Raw genomic sequence first — 21,392 nt, 5'->3', positions numbered from 1 at the left:
ATTTTTTATTTTCAATTTCAGTTGATAATACACTATTATATTAGTTTCAGGTGTATACTCCAGTGATTAGACATTATGTAACTTACTAAGTGATTGTCTCAATAAATCTCACACCCCTCTAAACTATAACTAATAGATATCTGGCAATGGATTTATTTTTGTTCCTATGCTGAGCTTTGTTAGGATTTCTGAATCGGAGGATTTATGTTTTTTTATAAAATATGGAAAATATCTAAGTCATATTCCATTGAAAATTGCCTGTCATCTATTTTCTGTTCCTTTCTTTCTAAAAGGCATATGAGAAAAAAAGAAAGAAAAGAAAATATAATATATAGACAAAAAGAAATGGATCTTTGCATCTCATCTTCCATGTTGCATCTCATATACCAGTTTGCCATAAAATACAAATCCCTTGGTGACAAAGTCCAGAAAAACTGCCTCCCCATACTTTTGCTTCAGTTTATCCTCTTAGTATTCTACTTTGCATTCACTGTTCAGGGTTCCATCTGGTATTCAGTTGCTTTACTATGGATCCCTTTGGGATTTCTCATGTATTTTTGCAAGTTCAGCTATGCATTTAAAACAATTATTTGTTATATAAGGTTTCCAAGTCATCTTTAGTGCAAATATCTTCAAGTTATCTAGTTTATAGCATTTCAGAAAATGGAAATTAAGACCTCATGTTCAAAAAATATTTCATTATCTTAAGTTTTAACCACTTATTACAGGAATAGGCAATGAAAAAATTTTAAATGTAGCTGTTACTGGGGTTGAGTTAAAGAGGGCTATCTAGTTGGCTTGTTTTAAATAGAAAAGTCAACTATTCAAGATTATTCTTTGTACATCCAATTAATTAATATTTTACTTTAATATTTCAACTCCCTCAAATTTTAGATTGAGTAGTTTAAAGAAACTTTATTATGTGCTTTTACTATAATTTGTTCTCATCACTTTTCTGTCATGTATTCCTACAAAAGAAACCTGTATGTGTTCACTACAGTTATATAGGTACAGTTAAGGGAATAGGAACTAATTTGATTCTTTACAGATGAACATTCTAGAAGTTGATACTCTTCCAGCTATGTTATTCCAAACTAAAAATTAGATCACTTTTTATTTAAATGGTCTTAAAAAGACTATGAATTTAGTATGACCTGATCGTTTTGAGACCAAGCCTCAAATTCACTCATTTCTTCCAATCTCCCTTTCACGTATTTATGTGCCTTGGGACTTTTCACATTTCAGTCCTTCTGAACATTTATGGTTATCACATCAATAGTATTCCACAACTGTTTCCTGGTAAGTCCAATGTTTCTGGTTTGGCCTTCCCAATATGTAAACCCTTTGCAAGAACAGCACACGGGATTCTCTTTTATGATGTCTCTCTACAGAACTGGTGCATTAGCAGTCAAATTCAAACAAAGTAAAAAAAAAAATTTTAATTAAAAACAGAACTGTTTGCCCAAATAACAACTTTATCTAAAACAGAAATGCCACTTGAATACCAATAAATGATAAGATACTGAATCAATGAAGGTATATGAAACCATTCAAGTCCATGGTGTTTAATTTAATACCTGCTCATAGACTGCTTTGCAGAGGGTTAATGAAGAAAGAAAACTCAATTTCAAATCAAGACAAAATCAGAGAGGAGAAAGTCAGGGGAAGAAAGAGTATTTCTATTGTAGAGATTCCTAAAGCATCACTTAGAATTTTACCTCAAGCCTAAACTCTCAAACCATTTAACAGCCAATCATTTGTTCACTCCAGAAATGTTTTTTGAGTACTGGTCATTTACCAGGCACTGTCCTAGGCATTCGGTATATAGCAGCAGACAAATCAGGTGATAATTCCTACCCTCACAGAGCTTGTATTCTAGTTACGGGTAAGAGATAAATACATGAATGCATAAATGGATAAATAAAATGTATCATATATCAGAAGTACTATGACGAATTTAAGCAGGAAAGGGACTTGGGAAGACTATCATTTTAAATAGGGTGATTAGGGAATGCATCATTGAGAAAATGACATTTGAGCAAACAGCAGACTGAAGGAGCAAGTCAGGAAGATATAAGCAAGAGAAGTGCTCCAGGTACAAAGAATTACAAATGTATAAGCATTAGGCAAGAAGAACCTGACGTGTCCAGCAACCTGCAGGAGAATACTGTCACAAGAACAAGATGAGCAATGAGGAGAGTTGTCAAAATTAAAGTTAGAGCATCTATGGAAAGGGAGAACAGGAAGATCCTGAAGGGTCCTGAGACCACTGTATACAATTTGGGTTTTTCCCTGACTGAGCTGAGAAGCCTTTGGAAGGAATTTTGAGACGGGTGTGAGGCAAATATTACAAGCAAAAGAAAATGGCAAAATCTAAAGGCAGTTGAGGTTAAGAGGAGTCCTTTTTATGGATGGGAGAAATTATGGCATATTTGTATAGGTATGGGCAGGATCCAGTAGAGAAAAAAAAGTAAGTGAATAAAATTGGTGAAAGAAAGGGGAAAATGCTGGAGTGGCCACCTTGACTAGACGAGAGGAGAAGATATCTCGTGCAGATTGGTAAAGCGATTCTTAGCCAGGTCCTGAGTCCTGAGCACCTATGGTAACAGGAAGGAAGTTGGGGTGTACAAGCACAGGCACAGATGGGTTGATGTGTGTGCATGGGTGAACATAAAAAAGTTCTCTTCGCCTGACCTGGTGGTGGCGCAGTGGATAGAGCATTGGACTGGGATGTGGAAGGACCCAGGTTTGAGACCCTGAGGTCGCCAGCTTGAGTGCGGGCTCATCTGGTTTGAGCGAGGCTCACCAGCTTGGACCCAAGGTTGCTGGCTCCAGCAAGGGGTTGCTTGGTCTGCTGAAGGCCCGCAGTCAAGGCACATGTGAGAAAGCAATCAATGAACAACTAAGGTGTTGCAATGCGCAATGAGAAACTAATGATTGATGCTTCTCATCTCTCTCCGTTCCTGTCTGTCCCTGTCTATCCCTCTCTCTGACTCACTCTCTGTCTCTGTAAAAAATAAATAAATAAAATTTAAAAAAAAAGTTCTCTTCTGCTGGGTTAATTGTCTCTTGAAAGGTCAGCTACGAATGACAATAAGGGAAGAGGTATTCGAGGTTGAAGTAGAGAATGAGAAAGGGCTTCACATGAGTCTACAGTGGGCAACATGGAGTAGTAGTGACGGCAAGCTCCATACCTGGCTCTGCCATGAGCTGTGTGACCCGAGGTAGCTTTTTAATCTCCTTAGACTTCAGTTTTATTTTATGCAGAATGAGGTTAGCAATAGTGCTTTGTGGTGAGGATGAAGAGTGACTATGGAAAAGCAACTGCAACCGTCACTCAACGGCAAGCACTTAGTACCTGATTGCGGTTAGCTGGTACCTTAGGCACTCAGTTACACATCAATGAATGGATAGGTTGTGATATGTTATGTCTATTCTCTTTTCAGGAGGTTTGTCCTCACCAAGCTTCGAGTCATCCCAAAAGGATCATTTGCAGGATTTGGGGAGCTGGAAAAAATGTACGTACCTGACAATGTGGTGTGTGAACGCCTCATTTGGGCTATGGGCAGCAGCCTCAGATCACACCTAGTGTGATACCCTATGCTTAAAGGGCAGAAAATGCTTCATGCTTCTTCCCATTTTATGTCCGTGTCATAGTTCCTAAACAGTGATGTGGAGTCTTTCAGAGTGTGGCACTGACAGGAGCGTAAGCCGTTCAAGGAGCCTCACTGTTCGCCTCTATAAAGCGATGTTCCCAAAGTCCCTGTGAGCGGAATTTCTATAAATAAAAGCCCATATTCTCTGCTGAAACCCATTCTTTTTCAGGGAAATTTTATAGTATTTCTGACTAATGTTTAACTGACAGCAAGGTCTACCATTTGTGCTTTGGAGTTTCTCTAGATTTCCCACTCCTAAGCCATGCTGACAAGTGGCAATTGACACATAAACATTTACAAGTATGAACAGAGTTTACAGCACTGAGGGAGATTTCCTCAGAAAAGAGAAAGCTCCTTTGTTAATTCACTCACTTCTTATTGGACTAGTTTAATGTAGGCATTTTCCAAAAAGGATTTTCTGAAAATGGGGACCAGCGCTAAAAGAAGAAATCCTCTCATGTGTAAGCCAACCTCTCTCCCTTTGAAGGCTCCTGATTCCATCTCCCAGGCCTTCAGACCTGAAAGCGTGTTCTTCACTGAAGTGGCAGCCAGAACCCAGGCCTTAAAAGCCAATAAATGCAGCAACAGATAGATCACACAGAAAGGAGTGACAGCAACCCCCAGGTTACACTTGTTTCTCCCTTTTAACTACTCAGTGTTTCCTCTTTGTTCTTTCACTCCCTCCACCACCCCACCCTTCAAGAAAAATATTTACTGAGGTCTGAGGAAAGGAGAAAGACACCCACTAATGAAGATAACACAAAGTGGTTGGTTATTATTAAACCGCTTGCTTAGAGGAGGGTTGTCAGAATCCTGGGTTTAAGTGTTAGTTTCAGTTTAAACGTTCTGTGCAACCTCCGTTAAATCACTGTATCTTTTAGGACCTTGGTTTCCTCACCCATATGTTAAAGGAGGAGTTTTAAAAGGTGGACATGGGCTGCTGGTTTGATCCCAGGGGCACTTGCTCAACCCCTGAGGTCTCCAGTTCCAGTTCAGGACAGGGCACATATGAGAACAATCAATGGCACAACTAAATGGAACAGAGTTGATGCTTCTTTCTCTCCCTCTTCCTCTCTCTCTCCAAAAAAAAAGAAAAAAAAAAGGTGGTGCGATTTTTGTGATCTCTAATTTCCAACTACAAGCATCCTCCAGTAGGAGGGGAGCCCAGTTCAAGGCCTGTAGTCTTCCCGGTTTACCTTCTTGAAGACATTCAATGCTTACAACAGGGGGGAGATGGGGGCACTCATCTGAATAAAGCCGACAAAGGCAAACAAGAAAGCTTGTTTGTTGGAGAGCTTTTGGCTCAAGGTGTAGTCCCAATGGATTAGCTATTGCCCTGCCTGGAATTAACACAGACCAGGCGACTATTAGATATTTCTCATTACCACCACCCCCAAACAGCCTTATTATTGTATCAAAAATTATTCTAAAAACAGGAATGTCAAACATCACAAATAATCCACCTAACTCAAATTCAACCCAGCAATGTGACTGAACCCTACTTAGGCAGTCAGCATCAGACAAACCCTTTCTGTTGGTGAACTAAATAGATGAGCTGAGTTGACCTCACAGTAATTTCAGAGACAGGGCATCTAGTTTAGAAATTCCTCAACTTCCTCAGATACAGCTTGTCCATCTCAACCTCATGTCTTTATTAATCACCCTGCACTGACACAGTGAGATGTCAAAACCAAAATCAAAACAATCTTGTTTTTCCAGTCATTTCTTACATCCTAAGGCTTCAAAAACATTCCCTAGTAAATGGCCTGGCCAGTGTCCCTTGTACAGGAAAGTCTTCCCTGACTGCCCAGTGAGAGGAAGCTCGTATATAGACCCTCTCATATCATCACAAGTCTCTAAGGACTATCATTTTAGCAACTTTACACTTATTTCAGTGATAATTTAATTAATTTCTAACTACCCCATTGGACTGTTAGCATAAGGACATTTTTGTTTTTTACTGGTTTTGGATCCATAGTGCCTCACACAGATTAAATACAATAAATAACTGATAAGTACATGAATAAAAAATGAATGAATAAACAAATATAATTAGTTGGAGAAATAAGATATCCAGATATAAAAAGAAAATACTAAATAATATGAATAATAATGATAAACAATGCAGAAGTTTAGAGGCAAATGAACATTGGCTGAAAATATACTTTGATCTAGACGTTTACATAGTTATAGTTTAAAATACAACCCAGAACAAAAAATGTACAAGATAACATGTGCAAAATAAGTGATACAAACCTTGCATTTGTTAGGATTCCTTCTGTTGTGAGAGATAAAAAAATAATAATAATAAACCTCAAACACATTTAAAGAAAAAAAAAAACGGGAATTTAGTGGCACATTTAATTGGATGGTCAGAGAGAAAGTGTGGTTTCAGTGACATTTCTATTCAGGTTAAGGTCCTTGGGACTTGGTCTCTTTCCCGCTGTCAGGTCTCATTTCCATTATGCTAGTTTCTTTTTTTTTTTTTTGGTATTTGGAAATGGGGAGAGACAGTCAGACAGACTCCCGCATGCACCCGACCAGGATCCACCCGGCACGCCCACCAGGGGCGCTGCTCTACCCACCAGGAGGCGATGCTCTGCCCCTCCGGGGTGTCGCTCTGCTGCGACCAGAGCCATTCTAGCGCCTGGGGCAGAGGCCAAGGAGCCATCCCCAGCGCCCGGGCCATCATTGCTCCAATGGAGCCTCGGCTGCGGGAGGGGAAGAGAGAGACAGAGAGGAAGGAGGGGGGGTGGAGAAGCAAATGGGCGCTTCTCCTATGTGCCCTGGCTGGGAATCGAACCTGGGTCCCCCGCACGCCAGGCCGACGCTCTACCGCTGAGCCAACCGGCCAGGGCCTCCATTATGCTAGTTTCAGCCTTCAGCCCTGCCCCTAGTTGCAAGACAGGTAGCAGCCGACCTGCCTTCCCATCTTGGGTTCTGTTCAGAAGGAAAGAGCTGACCTTTTTCTTACTCTATCCCTTTAAAGTCTTTAGATTTGTATGACTTGCTGAGATCACACACCCATCCCTGGACTACCACTGCAGCTGAGCAAATGTGATAGTTGAATTGGCCGGGGCCTGGGTAAATGGGCTCCATTCTTAGAGTCAAAGTATTGACCCCAATCACATGGATTTGGAGTAGGGGAGGATGATCAACAAACAAAAACTGAGGTCATTGCTAGAAAAAAAAGCGGAGACTAGATGCCAGTAATTGGGCAAAGGTTAATGTCCAAAAAAGAAAATTAGGCCTGCTCTCATCCAGAAGAGAAAGGTCTCTGTGGGCAGGGTTGAGGATCAAATTTGACGAATTTGATTCCTCCTGCTTCCTCCTATTAAAATGATTGAAAGAATCCAATAATTCTGCCCCAATCCATGCTAATGACTCTTCTTCCATTAAATCAACTTAACCCACTCCTCTCTGTCTGAATTTAAAAGGGAAAGGAGTCTTTTTGATAGAACTGGAGCAAGAGCATCTCCAGTGGAAATGGAAATAATCACTGTTCACACCTTAGCTTTAATCAGCAGCGCTACCTCAAACATCCCTATCTTTACTGCTTTGGGACTGGCTGGGGGAAAAGGAAATCATTAAACTCTCTGCAATGTGAAGTGGCTTTGCAAAGTGCACCATAAACTGTTTACATAGTCTTTAATTACTTTGGAGCCGTATGTCAGCTTAGTATAAAGTGTGAAGATTACACTGAATAGGGTGGGGGGACTAGGTGACAATGTGGTGATTTATGGTAACCAGAAAAATTATATATGGAAATGAGTGCAATTTAAAAACACATCCACCGTGCTATTATAACACTGGAGGGGGAAGAAAAGCCAGTGGATAACAAAATATCTTTGAAAATAGGAGCATGATGAATATGTAAATGAGACCAATCAACATCAGCTGAGATACGGTATATGCAGATGAGACGGCAATGAGCCAAAATGTAAAACAGCTCCCAAACCATAAATGTGAACCATATAAAATTCATTTGAAATATTCATGATAACATAAGGACAAAAAATATAATCAAGTGATTTACTTGCATATAAAAATAAGAACACTAGTCTGACACTCCAGCTTCCACCCTCAAATCATGGGGGAAAAAATAGTTGACTCACAGAGGGACTTATAAAGAAAGATCTATTGAATGAGAACTGTTGCAAGCACACTAAAAACGTCGAGGGTCCCCCAAATTCTCAGTTCTTCAGGCTCATTCGGCCCAGATAAAAGGAAAGAAAATAAACCAGGTAATTCAACCATGATGGTGACAGTGCTAGAAAATTTGGGTTCCAATCCGCTTTGCCTCCTTGAGCATCTCCTTGTTAGATAATGTAGGCCCATTCCTACCCCAGCCTTTTATGATTCTGTGAAGTAATGGGCAAGGGAATTTTGAGTCCTACTTACTAAAATTAAGTAAGAGGAAGAGTCTGATGATTCTACAGGCTCCTAGTGAAAAACTGGAGGCCAGCATTGGGGCAGATAGACCTCTGAATGGGAAGAGGAGATTTGAGTCCCTGGGCATCAAAGGGATAACGAGGGTCAGTGGTTCTCATCTCCCAATGCACTTTAGAATCCCCTACATAGCTTTTAAAAGAATCCAGGCCTACCTTTCCCAGGGGATTTTAAATTTCATTTGTCTAGGGTGGGGCCAAGTATTGACCATTTTTTAAAGCTCCCTTGATAGTTCTAATGTAAATCCACAGTTGAAAGCCACTGAGATGGGTCCTTTTTAAGTTTGAATTCAATTCATAGAAAGAGCATTGTGCACATGTGCAGTGTGTCTGTGTGGTGTGGCTGGGGAATCAACAAAAGGGTGGGAGGGAGGAGATAAGGTCAGAGAAGCTGGGGTGATGCCATAGAGCACATGGCCATGGGGCAAGTTTGAGTATCATAGTTAATGATGGAAATTAAATGGGCAATTTTGAACCATGTCAATGATCTGATTTGCATTTGTTAAAGAGCACTCACACATAGATTTTAATTTGATAATATTTTGTTAAGAATTTTTGTGTCTATATTTGTAGAGATATTGGTCTGTATGTGACTTTCCTTAAAATTTGTTTGGTTTGTTAAGCTGGCATTATAAAATGAGTTGGGGAGTGCTCCCTCATCTTCTGAATCCTGAAAGAGTTTGTTATTGAGAATTCAAAAAGAGGAAAAAGAGCATTTTCTTTCTTTTAAATTAGGTATTTGAAATCAAATTGGTTTTCATAAGGGAAAAAAAAACCCACATCATGTCATAATACAACTTAACTTTAAATGGATTATAGACTTAAATATAAAAGCTAAAGCTAAAACTTCTAGAAAAAAATAGAGAAGAAAATATTTGCAATTTAATATGGGCAAAAACTTATTCAATAGGACATGAAAAGCATAAAATAAAAATTTAATTTTGACATTAAAATAAACTTCTGCTCTTCAAAAGACATTATCAAGAAAATGAAAAACCAAACCACACACTGGGAGAAGATATTTGCAATAGATATATCTGAAAAATTATTTGTATCAAGAATATATAAATAATTCCTACAAAAAATTCAGTAGATAAATATTCCAATTAAAAGTGAGCAAAAGATCTGAATAGATACTTCACACACACACAAAAAAAAAGATATTGCAAGTGGGCAATAAGCCTATTAAAAATTTTCTCAACATCAGTAGTCATTAGGAAAACACAATTTAAAACTTGAAAGAAATTACATACCCATTAGGATGGCTGGAATTAAAGAACGACAATACCAGGTTTTGGTGAGGCTGTGGAGCAACTGAAACTACATATTTCTAGTGAGAATGTAAAATGGTACAACCACTTTGGAAGACAGTTTGACGGTTTGCTTCTAAATTATTTACTCAAGAGAAATAAAAACATATGTCCACATGAAGATTTACTCAAGAATTTTCCTTACAGATTTATTTATAATAACTGAAAGCAACTCATATACTCATTACCAGGTCAGGGAGTAAATAATTGTGTTCTAACCATATGGCAGAATCCTAACCCAAAATAAAAAGGAATAAACTGCTAATACAATAACATGAATAAATCACAAAAGCATTATACTAAGTAAAAAAAAAAAAGCCAGACAAAAGAATATACACCATAAGATCTTATTTATATGAAATTCTATGTAAAACAATCTACTGTGGCGGCCAAAAGCAGATGAGCAGTTGCTGAAAAGCAAAGGTGGGTACTGCCTGGGGAGGGAACAGCGGAAGTTGTTTGGCTGGTAAAAATGTTCTATGTCTTGGTAGTAGTGATTGTTATAAACTATATCAATTTTTAAAAACTTGAGCAGTTAAAATGAGTGCACATTATTATTTGTCAAATTGTGTTTCAATAAAATTGATTTTTAAAAACCAGTAATTATTCTGCACCTATTGGGGCCTCGTATTTTAAATACCACATTTCAGTTAACCTGCACTTCATGGAGAGGGATTCTAACACTCAGAAAGGATGAACAATCAGTCAGCATCAAAGGGGTGCTTTTGTGGTAAAGACAGGATTTGAACCCAACATTGTCTGGTCCTTTCTGCTACACAAGGCTTCCTTTTTGTTGGCATTTGCCATTTTCCAGAATTATTCTACTGAAGTAAGAGAGTGACCAAGGGGAGGATTAAGACTGTGAAAGCTTCCTTTTTTGTCATTTATAATTACAGGAGAGGATTTTTATGCCTAAGCCCTTGAAACCTCCATAAACCAGAACCTAGAGTCATTTTCTACTGGGACAGTGACACAGGGCAGTAAATCTGTCCTTGGAGCATTCCTTCCCTCAAGTTCTAGCAAGCCAGCTCATTTCTGGGTAAAGTTCCTGATGAGACTGGCTTTGGTCCAAGGGTTTGCAAACTGAGATGCCTGTTTTAAGTGGCAAATTAGCGTAGTCAGCAAAACGGGAAATGTAAGAATTCAGCCAATTAAGTCATCATTATTGACCCAGGTCAAACAAACATGAGTTAGTGTCTAGAAGTGAAAGTCCTTACCTCATTTCCTGTTCTCCATAAGTACTCTGAAAATAAGTATTTTTGTTGTATTTATTACTTTACCAAAAACACAAGAAGCTGTTTTCTTGTCACATTTTGGATTGATGTGGTTTTAGTGTTTCCATTAAGTCTCCTATTTTCAATTCTTTCTGGGTCCTTAAAATAAACTCTGCAAAATCTAATAGCTGCTTAGCTCAGAAAGAGAGTAATGTATTAGCTTTGCATGTATATGCTAGGGTTTTTGCTTGTTTGTTTTTATTTCTTTTTGTATGTTGGAGTGGGAGGGTGAGTCTGATAGGGAAAACAGAGTTCTTGAGATCTAGTGATGCTATGGATGTTCCCAACACTATATTGCCTTTATCTCTCCACAGTTCAGTCCTTTATTCATTATCCATAAAGATAGTATAGTTTTTCCTTTACTGTAAGGTAGTACAAGGAAGAATACAAGTGAGAGCTTTACTGTCTTAGTCTGGTCCAGTTGCTATATTAAAATATCAAACTGTTCTGGAGACTAGAAGTCCAAGACAAGAGTGCCAGCATGGTCAGGTTCTGATAAGAACCCACTCCTTTGGCTTGTAGACAACTGCCTCCTTGCTATAGCCCCACATGACCAAGAGAGAGCTCTGGTCTTTTTATCCCTTTTATTGGCACCAATCCCATCATAAGAGCTGTACTCCCATGGCCTTATCCTATTACTTCCCAAGGTCCGCACCTCCAAACATTATCACATAGAGAATTTGGGCTTCAGTATATAAATTGGGGGAGGGGGAGACACAAACATTCAGTCCATAGCACCCACTGTGAACTAGCAAGCTTATAGTAATAAAAATGTGTAGTGTAGATGCTCACTTGATAAGGAAAACACAGATATGTCCTCATTTACATGTTTCATCTCTATAGCCTCCAGCCTCTTGGCTTCTTGATGCTAAGGCATTCATGGTCCTGTTGACCTCTGCTTAGTGCCTTTCATTTAGCAACTAAGACTTCCAGGGGGCAAGACTTGACATAGGTTACTCAAACAGGGCTTTTCTGGCTTACCATCAAATATCTTTCATTTTTTAATCACCAGCCAAGCAACATCACCTTTTAAGTCTTCTGCTCCAGCCATGCTTGCCCTTCTGACCTTTTTTGACAAGGCAAGCGATGGGAGAGACCTTCAAATGTGTTGTGTTTGTTGGGGCTCACAGATACACCAGAAAATGAACTGGCCTTTTTTTATTTCTTCTCTACCAGTAACACGATATTTTTGTCTACTCAGAGGAGATACAATTAAGGCAGCATAATGCTCAAGTTAAAAATAGCTTCATGGCTCTTGCTAGGTTTTGTTTTTTTAAAATAGAATGGTATTAAAATAAAAAGATGCAATCTAAAAGTAAGCTTCAATCGATGCACAAACTATTCATTTTTATTTCCTCGTTTAGCCCATGCCCATCATGACCACATCCATCTGGGCCATTTATGACTTAATAAGATGCTTTAAACAGTGAAAGACTCAAATAGAATTTGGCCCACTTGCATTCCCACCCCCAACAAATAAACTACCTGGATCTTACTCATAAACCTCTCCTCTGGTGCTCAGATCCACCCTTGCCAGCTTGCATGGAAATCAAATGATCAGAGATGTGTTTTTATTAGTTTAGACCATTGCAGAAGTTAAACAGGCAGAGAGAAAAAGCGGAAGAGTGAGGGATAAATGCCAGAGAAGCCTAAATTAATAAAGTGAAAGTTAACCACCCAAGTGGATCTGAGATTCTGAAAGAATCTGGGCATGGAGATAGCAATTGTTGATGCCAACTGCTTTATAAACATGTAATTTGCACTTGGATGTGAGCACGTTTTGAAAAGTTAAAAGTGCATGCAAATACAAGGTATAAATAATAAAAAGAGAGTATTTGCTCTGTTTCCATTCACAGTGTGTCAGCCCAACCACACACTGACTACTGCTCTTGCCCCCTCTCTTCTCGTATTCCTCCAGGGCACCACACAGAGCTGGCATTCTGTGGGTCATGGCAGGCAAAGTCTGTGAATTTTGTCATGTCTACCTCTTGGGTCCTTTCTCAACCATTCACAACCTCTTTCCCAAATCAGGTTCTCAATATTTTTTAAATCTTATTCTTTATTCTTTTTTCACAGTACAAATGACAGCATCTGAGGAATGTGTTGGCGTTAAATTCTAAGGAGTTCATAGATTGGCTCCTCCAATACAATTTGCCTTTTGAAAAAGACGTGAAGTGGGTAGTGTCGATTTTAAAGGATCAAATCACACACAAGATTTTTATCAACAGGGCACATGTGTTTAAGGGGATTTGCTTTGATACATGAAAAAAAACCATATCTAGGTTGGACTTACTTGTTTGAACTGCAAAGCTCATGTGTACACGAACTGATATTTGATGAAAGATGAGCTTCCAGTAATCATGCTGATGTTAGTACTTTCGAAACCCCATTGACCCAGGACCGGCTCCCTTACTGTCTGACTGACCAGGTGTAGAACTCAGGCTGCTGTTGGTTTTATTTTTTTGTTTGTTTTTGTTTTCTTTACTGAACATTAAAAATTGAGGTGCCAGTAGTCTTCATGTACTTATACTTGTTTAAAACATGCTCCTTTTCACCTACCTTTATATTGCCTTTCTTGCTTCTCGTATATGTACAAAAAATGTCTCATTCCAATCAAGTGAGATGCTTAAGATGTGTCATTTCATTTAGTAGAATGGGCAGTTGCTTTGGAGAGGTAAAGGATGGTGACTTAGGACAATACCGAGTTCCATAACAACAATAACAAAAAATCCTACAGAGAGAGAAGCTCCATGCTAACTTCAAGAAAATGAAGCCAGATCAGAGATTGCCTTTTGGGGCTTTTTAAAGGGAGTAGATTTAGAGACTTTAGTCCAGTACTCAAGACAAGTGCAAGCTGATGGATGACACCAGAAAATCCATCAAATGATTTATCAGGGTTCACAGAGTAAATAATTGTGACTGCCTTCACTCCTCGAACACCAGTGAGAATGAGACCTATAGAGCTAATAAGTTTCCACAAGCCAGGGCCCCCTCCTTCTTGCTAGTAGTATGTGTTGTTGTGTGTGTTCTGTTCCGTTTGTGAGCAATTCAAAGAGGCCAAGCAAACTCAGAGAAGCATAATCCATCCATCAGTCAATAATTCCACAAATTCTTCCTCAGCCACAAAATATGATATGTGTTAATTAGGTGAAAGAATGATTTGAGGAAGCTTATGTTCCTAGAACATTATTGTTAGATGTTCTGGGCAATAAAGAGAAAGATACACTGTCCTGCTCTCAACAAGTTCTCGTACTGGTGAACAGCAACAATCACAGCTGTCATTTGTTGAGTGATTATTTTGCCAGAAACTGAGATAAGCCACTTTACATGCATTAGCTTATTTACCATAGCCCCATCATTCCTATGATACAGTGAGGACACTGAAGACATATGGTTTTATATGACTTGACTTGCCCAACATCATGCATCTAGAAAGTGATGGAATCAGGATTTGAATCTAGACATTCTGACTCCAATGCTCACACAGTCATCTATTATTCTGTAATATTTCTGAATATAACATGTGGGTCCAGATAATATATGATATAGAAAGATGATAACCTTGCTCTCTGATGGACAGAAGTAGAACATACAGAAACACAAATTTACAGAGTTCTCATTCATTTTATTTGTAATAGTAACAGTAGTATGAATATTTTTGGTTTCCTATTTTATGGTTTAAAAATGCCTTGTATACCTATTAGCTCTTTTAATCTCCCACACCAGCCCTTCAGGGGCAGCTGGGACAAGTATCTGTGCTCATCTCATAGGGGAGGAAATGAAGTTTAGAGAAGTTAGGTAACTGAACTGAGATCAACATCTAGGATGTCATGGAGGTGGGATTCCTCCAATGCCATATGCCATGCACATTATCCATATGATGCATTGCTGTTTGCAATGCTACTACCCATTTATTAAAGAGAAATTATACCTGGAGAGTTTTACCATTGCATCAGTACAAGTTGGTAACAGACTGTCCAAGTCAGAAGAAAAAAGTAACTTCTCCTAAGTATATAACATTCATATACAGATGATTTTGCTCAGCATGTCTCATTATTCTTACTCAGTCTTGAGCACTTGTCAGTTGGCAAAAAACATGACCTGGGACTGTCTGACCTAAGCAGTGAAATTCCAAGTGCAAATCTGGTCTTTTTCACACCAAAGAGGAAATGCTCATAAAGGGTATGTCCATTATTAAAAATTGGTTCAAGCTTTCTTATTAAAACATAATTTCTAATGGAAAATTTCTTTCTAAGTCAAGTATATTTATTAGCTTATTTTCTTAATGTTTTTGTCTAATTCTGTCTGTCTCCCTTGGAATTAACATCCTAGTAATATGTAAATTCAGCCAGAACTTCTTAACCAAGACACCAGATCATCTTTGCAAGAGAGAATTTCTCTTTTAATTAAATTCAATGAGCATTTTATAAGTTACTGATAAGTGCCTCCAACATCATAGCATCTCAAATCTTAATGTTTAGACAAATCATCTGGAGAGCTAATAAGGAGAGCCTCACTGAGATTCTGAGTTGCTAACCAGCTCCTAGGTGAGACCAATACAGCTAGTTCATGGTCCATAAAGAGTAAGAAGATATAAGCAATACTACTCCTATGTAAGAGCTATGTAGTAAAGATAAATGGCTCACAGTCTCTGCTCCAGTGCAGTTGTCTACAAAAGACACATGAAACAATTAGAGAAAAGCACAGAACAAATGTATAAACATATGCTCCATTGCTATAACCAAATGATAATGGGAAAAGTCATGGAGGAAGTCAAGACTATTCTCATTCTCTCTCATTGTCAGATTACATTTAATGATTAAAATATCCCTCAGTTTTTAGTATAATTAGTCACAATGAAATTATTCTTTCAGTTTCTGAGAGCCTCTCTCTTGGTGCTCTGAAAACACAGCCAGACATGGAAAATACAACCCACATACAACTGTTTCAAGAGTTAACCCATTGTATGATTCATCTGGGCAAACTGAGCCTGAGCACTCCTTTTTGTGTCAGGAATTCTGTATGTCAGGCAAAAAAATAGGACACTGAAAAATAGATATTTATGTTGTGGCAGTTTGAGGTAGGCAAAGGTCAGAAGGAAAGTGTCGGTCAAGGTAGAACATAGCATTTTATCCAGATCAAGCACAGTTAGAGTTGTGAATTAGGTGAATTGAGGGAAGTGAAATAAAGGAAGGCAGTGGGGATGTTGGAAAAAAAAAACAGAAAGGGCTTCTTTGCTTCTTCCGCCTCAGCCAAGACCCAGAGACATTCCTGGCACACCCAGTAAAGCTCACAGGAAACCTAGAGCAGAATGAAAGCTATGACAATCTGCCTGAGCTCCAATGGAGGAAGCCACAGAGCTAATCACTGGACTGAGATTGCCACTTAATGCCCGACCTCCACAAGCCACCTATCAAGTTTTATAGCAGCAAGAAGAGTTCATTACCATGTTCCTGTTTTGCACATTCTTAAACAAGGTTATGCCTCCAATTTTAAGCGTAGTGTATAAAATGAATGAGGGAAGGTGGGAGTGTGAGAGGGTTCCTGGAGGGAATGGTAATAAACAGAATAGGTGCTCTTTTCCAACTGAAAGTGTGACCCTCCACCACTGCATATGACTTTGTATCATCAGAAAGAACAACACTTCAGAAACTCTTGATTCATTCTTATTAGAAGTTCCTTAGCTCCTTTTATAAATATATCCATTCATCTTCCAATCTACCATATTAGGAGCTGAAAGAAAAGATAGATGTTGGCTCTAAGCCCCAAGAAGTTTGTGATGTACTTACGGAAATAAGAGGAATTTGTGTGAAACAAACCAGAACAGGTGACCTCTAACTGTTGCTGTCCAGAACTCAGGTGCTGAAAGCAGTTCAAAGAGGTAGGAGTTCTATCAGTGTGGAGCCGAGAAGTTTTGCAGAGATTGTAGGATTTCCATAATCAAAGGGGGAGAGAGGAAAGTGTTCTGAGTGGCAGATTTTAATGAAACAGAATCAAAGTCATTATGGGGATCTGAGACCTTCCTAAAGAGGTATGCAGGCCCCCACAGTCCTCGTCCTTCAATCACATTATGCACAATCGGCTTCCACTAAGCTCAGAAAGATCAAACAAGGTAGAAAGAAAAGCTCCATGCAGTAGGACAACTATCTGCATTTACCAGGATATTGACTCCTTTAATGCCCCATTCACGATTCTATAGGCAAGATGTTAGAAGCTTGTCCATCACTGTCCTGATAGAATAATGGTCTATGTACAATAGGCAGACTCAAATTACACTAAAAACTGCTTAGTGTCATTGATTTGGGGAAACTGTTGTTAAGAAGGTCATCTCTCTCCATGGAGTAGATGTCTCTTAGACTGGGCTTAAGCAGAACCAAAGGAAATGGGAGGTTTACATATGTCCACTTATCTCAGCCTAATTACATAGTCAAATCAAGGCACATGTAAAATTCATTTTAGGGCCCTAATTGTCAAATTTCTCTGTTTTCACAGATTATACTTCCTGAGTAGATAATAAACATATATAACAACCACATACAAATCAGAAGCAGAGGTAGAAGTGGCAAAGTGTGTCTGGGGAGGTTTGCTGCAATCAGATCTCTTAGCTCCAAGAAGCACTTTTCCTTTCTGAGGACAGAGTGAAATTCTTCAGTGTCCCCCCAATACTAGGAAGGACTGGAGTCATAAAGGAGAATACTCTTCTCCCAAAGAACAACAATGTGTTTTCCTGATTGCTAAAAAAAAGCCAAGTGAATGCTTAGTTGTCTCCATCATAGAAATACGAGATGTTGGTATGCTTTTTAAAATGCTCTAAGATCTCCTATATTCTGCCTTTTTATTTTTCATGAACTGTTGTCAGTGTCAGAATAAAAAAAGTAAGCTATGTCTGCTCAGTGAGTTTATCATGAGACAATCCTACAGCTGGTCTCTGCCTCTTGGCATCCTCTATTTAAACGATGCAAATGGCAAGATTTGAATGAACTTCCTCAATCCTTCCTCATGATCTCTGTCTCCTTGGTCCTAACCCATTTGTGCTCCTGGCTTCTGCCACTGGATTCTAGGGATAACCAACCTTAGAGATACATTTGGCTCTTTAGGGCTTAATGTGTCATATTTAATGCCATAAAAAAGGAAATTGCTCTTCCAACATTCACAAATGTAGGATTAAAAGCAAAGCTATATCCTTTGAAGGACTACAGAAGAGAAAATAACAAACACAGGTGTGGATTCTGCGCCCATCCTATATAGAGGAAGAAATGTTGATGGTAATAAGTTTTCAGCTCTTCTTCAAGGCCATTGGTGAATTCTAACTCCCACTTTTGTCAAATTGCTCCTTGCCCTTGTGAGACTTACCACACTGCTCTGACAACCCTGTTTTCAGGTTGTGGTGTTTCTCCACTCTTGTTTTATCACCCCATTTTTAGCATTTAAAATCTCATTCCCTCATCGACATCAAATCTGGTCTGATTCTCACTCCAAATAATTCTTAAACACAGAGGTAGATAATCACCTTTCAGCCCCAGAAACAGGCCACTGGAAAAAATTTGGGAAGGTAGCATTTCAAAAGCACCAGCTCTAGACTCTACAGAACAGAATATGACATAAAAGAGTGTGCACTTCCTTGGTCTATGTCCCTGGAAATACTTCCAAAATGAACTGCTATGTGTATGGTGGGAGGAAGGTGAAGGTACTGTTAAGCCACTCTCACAGCAACATTTCTCCAGTGTTTTCTCCCTCCACTTCTTAAAAGCAAATATCCCTTAATAAGACAGGAAGGAACCTTCATCTGAGCCTGAGAGGCTCTATCCCCTTCCCTTCAACCTCAGGCAAGGATGTCAAGGGGATACCAAGAAAGGATCTCGAGAAGGTCCTCAGGAAGGATCTCCAGGAAACTCCTCAGAGCAGGCTCACTGACAATTCTAGTATATTTCACTACAATGTTTCCCAGCAACCCTATTTTGAATCTTCCCTAGAATAATTTAGAAATATATTTTCTTAAATCCTCCAGGGCCATCAATCAAAGATAACATGAGAACTGAAATAATTCTTCATGCAGCTTGGAAATTCTAATAAGAGAGATGCACATTTCTGGAAAGACAGGCTCTCTGTTCTGGCCACCCTAATTGCAAATTTTCATTTGCTAGTATAACTTAAATTTTCTGCATGGCAGGAGGAGCTCCGTGACATGTCACCCTTAAAAGCTGGACTTAGCAAAGAACTGTGCTCTCTCCTTTCAGCAGTAGCAGAGGCGTGCTCACTGTGGTATGCAAACATTTTATACTGAGTGAATTTCATTTCTATCCATACTCATCACAAATGAGCACCACCAAAATGCTCAACTACACATTCACAGAGGGCCTCTCAAATGCATTGTATGAAAAAATCAGACCTAAGCAGGAGGCACAGATCCATTTCATTCAATTAGAGTTTCAGAGAAGCCTAAAGAAAAAGGTCTGTCTCTCCTTCAATGTTCTGTTTCTGCACGAGTATCGCTATCTTGCATTGTCAGGTGGTTTGAATTGAAAATGATTCCAAAGGCTCTAAACCCTGAATGTTTGACTCAGGAAGCATTATCACAGACAGACAATGAAAGAAACTATCTGGCCCATTTCTATCCGGAATTCTGTATCAGTGTCCACTTTTCCTTTAATCGGGGTGAGAGACTATTCCCTCTGAATCAGTGGCGGAGCCCTGACTTAATGCCACATTAGGAAGTTCTGTGTCATCAGCCTCAGCACACCGCTGAGTGTGCTCACTTCTTATTTTGATTCCCTACTGTTTTATTTTCAAGTCTCTTTTATCATCTCTCCCCAGCTCAACCATCCAAACTTGTTTGCTATGGCTCATCTCCCAGGGTCCTCCCTGTCATCCAGATCAGGCTCCTCCCCTTTCTTACCTTCTCCTGTCTCTTAGGCTGTTCCCTGCCTGCAGTGTTGTCATGCCTCTCTCCATAAACACACAGTGTGTATCTGCTCCTTCAGCATGTAGTTACTGAGCACCTACTGTGTGCTAGACACTGGAGAGACAACAGTGACCAAAACAGAGAGATCCTTTCCCTCACAGGGTTTAAAAAAAAATCAAATAACTTAAAGAAGGAATAAGATGATAAATTCTGAGTAGTAGTGGGGAGAAAAATTATAACAAGGTAAGGGAGATGAGGAGTGCCTCTTCCAAGAACACTCACCCCCTGGTCAGAGGTACAGCAGTCCACAAGGTACTCAAGTTCAATGCTGGCCATACCAAGCCATAGCATCTCCATGTCTACCTCAGCAGCACTTCTGCTGGCCTGTTCCTAAAATGAACCTAACTGCAACGGAATGGGAAAACCACAGCATGCATTGTCTCTCCAGGCACAGTGTCCTGACACAGTTCTGCCTTCCTTTGGATTTCTGGAGATGCTCCCAAGCTGAGGAGCTGAGAAACGATTTTGGTTTTGTATTTCGTAACTGAGATAGGAATTTTTATGATTACAAATGCAAAATATGCTTGCTATAAAAATACAATGCAGAAAGTTAGAAAGAACAATGGTTTGACATAATTTTACAATGAGCTATCCACCGTTAACATTTTGATGAAGAGCCTCTCACAATTTTTTTTTCTGCTGACACATGTTTTAAGAAATCAAACTGAGATTATATTATGCATGCTCTTTTGTATCCTCATTTTTCTTTTCACATAACTGTATGCTGACAAAATGTTTTATGGGGGGAAAAAAACAACCTGATCGCTATTAAAGTGTTCAAAGACAAGGGCAAGAATCCGTAATTCAAGAAAATGATAAAGATAAGGGATCAAATACCAGTTAGTTTTGGGGGGAAAAGTAGGCTTCTATAAGGAACATGTCACCTCTAGTTCAAACTAAAAACCATGCAGAATGCTGACAAAAACACTGCGAAGATACTTATAGGATATGAGGGAGATGCATTTTTTGCTAATCATCCTGGGGAGAAGATAAGAGAGCTGAGCACCAGTCCTCCTTCTGTGTTGCTCTGCGCCCTCCTCCTGGGAGGCTGAGTCTGGATGCAGTGGAACACAGCCAGTGGTGGGGTTCAAATAACTTAACAGCCAATTCTCTGCCCTAATAACCGTTTTAAGTATAAAAAAATATATACCAAAAGGTAGTTTATTATTTAATACTTAAATAAGACTAAAATAGGTACACAAAACTAGATTATAAGATAGAGTTTTAAAATATTAATGAAAAAATATTAAATAATCCCTTACAAAAAAACAATAAAACTGTTATTGAAGATATTTCCAATGACAGCTTGTCACCCCCTGGTTGTTTGGCACTTTTTCTCTTTACGTTATTATGTTTGTTTACAGAAGTAACAAACGCAAGGGAATTAAAATGTAGTATTTCATCAAAGGTATAATGAGTTTTATGAAATGAATAAAAGATTAAAGCATAGTTTTGTATAATTTTTTTCCTCTATGTACAGAATCAACATCGCTATGAGCACTTAAAACACACTATTGTGCAAAGGAATGTTAAAAAAGAGTAAGGAATGTAAATTTGTGGATTTTCACATTGGGCAGCTGCCTAGGCGCCCATCTTAGAGAGAACCTTGATTACAAGCTCCATTTTAACAACCAGTTTGCCGAACTCAACAAAAACTAGGTAGTGGTCCTGTCATACCGTGCAAACCGGCTGAATCCCACCACTGAACACAGAAAGGGATCCTGTGAATATGTTATCTTTAT

General features: G+C 39.0%; 1 protein-coding gene across 1 annotated transcript in view; it reads left to right on the top strand.

Annotated features, from left to right (window-relative positions):
- Positions 1 to 21,392, top strand: part of FSHR (follicle stimulating hormone receptor) — a 225,127-nt gene that overhangs the window by 78,195 nt on the left and 125,540 nt on the right. Inside the window, exon 2 of the mRNA XM_066266462.1 lies at positions 3,447 to 3,518. Within this exon, the coding sequence (XP_066122559.1) occupies positions 3,447 to 3,518 (72 nt within the window). The remainder of the gene's footprint in view (positions 1 to 3,446; positions 3,519 to 21,392) is intronic.

Source organism: Saccopteryx bilineata, chromosome 3 (genome assembly GCF_036850765.1).
Source record: "Saccopteryx bilineata isolate mSacBil1 chromosome 3, mSacBil1_pri_phased_curated, whole genome shotgun sequence".
In the NCBI taxonomy this organism is placed as follows: domain Eukaryota; kingdom Metazoa; phylum Chordata; class Mammalia; order Chiroptera; family Emballonuridae; genus Saccopteryx; species Saccopteryx bilineata.
This window is presented reverse-complemented; position numbering and strand designations above follow the sequence as displayed.